The sequence below is a fragment of the Fringilla coelebs genome (assembly GCF_963513975.1).
Source record: "Fringilla coelebs genome assembly, chromosome: 18".
Taxonomy (NCBI): Eukaryota; Metazoa; Chordata; class Aves; order Passeriformes; family Fringillidae; genus Fringilla; species Fringilla coelebs.
In genome coordinates this window covers 2,084,837-2,088,481 of record NC_140044.1, presented here as the reverse complement: position 1 = coordinate 2,088,481, position 3,645 = coordinate 2,084,837, and the positions used below count along the sequence as shown (strand labels likewise).

Sequence of the window (3,645 nt, the reverse complement as noted above, 5' to 3'; positions counted from 1 at the left end):
AAATGCTAAACCAACCCACTTCAAGCACTGCCTTCCCTCAAGGAGGCAAAATTTGCTTTATTAAATCTTGGTCAAGAAAAAAATGGAAGATCTCCTTTACTTAAGGGAAAAAAAAAAGGTTTGAACTATGATAAAAATAGGGATGAACATAATCCTTATTTACAATAAATTAAGTTTATCTTTGCACTGTGGGGTGCCTACCACAACGATGGCAGATTGATTTTATTTCCTTTAGAAACACATTTGCCTGTCCCACTCTCAGGCTTTGGCTCCCCTGAGAGCCTCCCTCCCCCCCAGCTCTGTTCCCACAACATTCCTGCACGTGGAAATCCAGCATTTACCTTTTGCTATTTTTAACTCAAAGCCCCAGACCATGATTCTGTCCTAGAAGAAAATTAGCTTGTGCAAACCGAATGACAAAAAAAACCCAAAAAAACAAACACTGCCACAATTTGCGTGGGACTTTTTTTATTTTCAATGTTTACAGAGCTGGAAATAAATACAGGAAAGAGGAGATTCTTTCAAAAGAAATCAATCAAGTCTTCAAACAGGAAAAATTGTATCCAAGAGCTGCTTCCAACTGGCCACCATTCCAGAGATGAGGAACAGGGTAACAATAACGGGAATAACTCAAGGTCAGCATTGCCACAAACCAGAGTCAGGAGACAAAATAACCACACTACAGCAGGAGTCTCACCTATTTACAACATACCTATCATACAAAACCAGTGGAAGCGTTTGGGGGTGACTTCTTCTCTGTCCATCTGTAAGATACAAAAGATACACCAGAGGGTTTGGCGGCTCGGTTCCTCTCCCCAACATCCACAGAAGCGTTTCTGCTTTTGGCAAAGTGTAAAAAATCCTTTGTGCTGCAGGGATTTGTCATCCAAGCTGAAGTCTGGTGTGTTCCCCGCTGGGTTGTGCTGTGCTCTGTCACGCCCTGGGGCAGCTGCTCAGGGCACAGAGGCTGTGCAGCCCTGCCCGGGCTCCCATCGGGGCTCTGAGCTGCAGGCGGGGAAGGCGTCGGTGCCACGGAGCTCCAGAGGGCTGGGAACACCTTCACAGAGCCAGGAGGGGAAAGAGAACAGCCCAGTTACACACACAGCATGATTTACACACTCAGCATGATTTACACACACAGCATGATTTACACACTCAGCATGATTTACACACATGGCACGATTTACACACACGGCATGATTTACACACACGGCATGATTTACACACACAGCACGATTTACACACACACAGCCATGATTTACACACACACAGCATGATTTACACACACAGCATGATTTACACACACAGCACGATTTACACACACAGGCATGATTTACACACACAGCATGATTACACACACAGCCATGATTTACACACACAGCCATGATTTACACACACAGCATGATTTACACACACAGCATGATTTACACACACAGCACGATTTACACACACAGCCATGATTTACACACACAGCCATGATTTACACACACAGCATGATTACACACACAGACATGATTTACACACACAGCATGATTTACACACACAGCATGATTTACACACACAGCATGATTACACACACAGCCATGATTTACACACACAGCCATGATTTACACACACAGCATGATTTACACACACAGCCATGATTTACACACACAGCCATGATTTACATACACAGCATGATTTACACACACAGGCATGATTACACACACAGGCATGATTACACACACATCCATGATTTACACACACAGCCATGATTTACACACACAGCATGATTTACACACACAGCCATGATTACACACACAGCATGATTTACACACACAGCCATGATTACACACACAGCATGATTTACACACACAGCATGATTTACACACACAGCATGATTTACACACACAACACGATTTACACACACAGGCATTATTTACACACACAGCTTGATTTACACACACAGCCATGATTACACACACAGCCATGATTTACACACACAACACGATTTACACACACAGGCATTATTTACACACACAGCACGATTTACACACACAGCATGATCTACACACACAGCATGATTTACACACACAGCATGATTTACACACACAGCCATGATTTACACACACAGCATGATTTACACACACAGCCATGATTTACACACACAGCCTGATTTACACACACAGCATGATTTACACACACAGCCATGATTTACACACACAGCCATGATTTACACACACAGCATGATTTACACACACAGCCATGATTTACACACACAGCCTGATTTACACACACAGCATGATTTACACACACAGCATGATTTACACACAGGCATGATTTACACACACAGCATGATTACACACGCAGCATGATTTACACACTCAGCAATTAACTCAGCCCAACCCTGCCTCATCTGCTGCCCAGAAATACCCACGCAGATTTTCTTTACCCCTTCCATCAGAACACAAACTTATAAAAAGCAAATTAATTTGTTCTCAAAGTTCTGGCTTGCATCTCAAATATAAAAATGCTCTTTTACATCCTTTTTTCCCAGTCTAGCAAGCAAGATATTTTTCTAAATATAAAACAGGTGGTTTGTAGCCCTGCAGTCTATTTCTCTCGTGCCAGCTCCGTGCTGGATTATTGATTTATAAAGGGCTCTGGGGAAGGGCACAGACTGTGCTGCCACCAGCAGCTCCTGTTCCATGCCCCCATCCATGGAACAGCCCTGAGCAGGCAGGGAAGTGCAGCTTCCATCCTCCATCCCTCCCCTGCCTGGAGCTTTCCATGGGCTGCCTGCCCCCTCTAGTGTCAGAAAGAAAGAACCGGGAAAAATATTGAAAAATATTTCCCTTAAGGCTTTTTCTTTTGTTTGTTTTTTGGTTGGGGTTTTTAATTCTGAAAAGAAACACAACTCCACGGAGCTGACTTTGGCCCAGCTCCTCTGAGGTCAGAGCATGGCCCCCAGGACAGTGTCAGGGGTGGCTCACTGTCCCCCAGGGCAGTGTCAGGGGTGTCTCAGTGCCACCCCAGGGCAGTGTCTCAGTGTCCCCCAGGGCAGTGTCAGGGGTGTCTCAGTGTCACCCAGGGCAGTGTCTCAGTGTCCCCCAGGGCAGTGTCTCAGTGTCCCCTGGGCAGTGTCCCAGTGTCCCCGGGGCAGAGTCAGGGGTGTCTCAGTGTCACCCAGGGCAGTGTCCCAGTGTCCCCCAGGGCAGTGCCATGTGTATCTCAGTGCCACCCCAGGGCAGTGTCCCCGTGTCCCCGGGGCAGTGCCATGTGTGTCCCAGTGTCCCCCAGGGCAGTGTCCCAGTGTCCCCGGGGCAGGGTCAGGGGTGTCCCAGTGTCCCCAGGGCAGTGCCATGTGTGTCTCAGTGTCCCCCAGGGCAGTGCCATGTGTGTCTCAGTGTCCCCAGGGCAGTGTCCCCGTGTCCCCGGGCAGAGTCAGGGGTGTCCCAGTGTCACCCAGGACAGTGTCCCAGTGTCCCCGGGGCAGTGCCATGTGTGTCTCAGTGTCCCCCAGGGCAGTGCCATGTGTGTCTCAGTGCCACCCCAGGGCAGTGTCCCCGTGTCCCCGGGCAGGGTGAGGCTGGCAGTGCCCTTACCTGGCAGGCCCAGCAGCTGGCCCGTGCTGTGCTGGCGGGTGATGTGGTGCCAGTAGGCGCT

General features: G+C 48.1%; 1 protein-coding gene across 1 annotated transcript in view; it reads right to left on the bottom strand.

Annotated features, from left to right (window-relative positions):
* Positions 1–880: 880 nt before the first annotated feature.
* DOK5 (docking protein 5) overlaps positions 881–3,645 on the bottom strand; it is a gene marked incomplete at its 5' end in the record, with an annotated part of 20,878 nt that continues 18,113 nt past the window's right edge. The window contains 2 exons of the mRNA XM_084217864.1: positions 881–1,057; positions 3,585–3,645. The exon at positions 3,585–3,645 is cut by the window's right edge and continues 60 nt beyond it. Of these exons, the coding sequence (XP_084073990.1) occupies positions 954–1,057; positions 3,585–3,645 (165 nt within the window). The 3' untranslated portion in view covers positions 881–953. The remainder of the gene's footprint in view (positions 1,058–3,584) is intronic.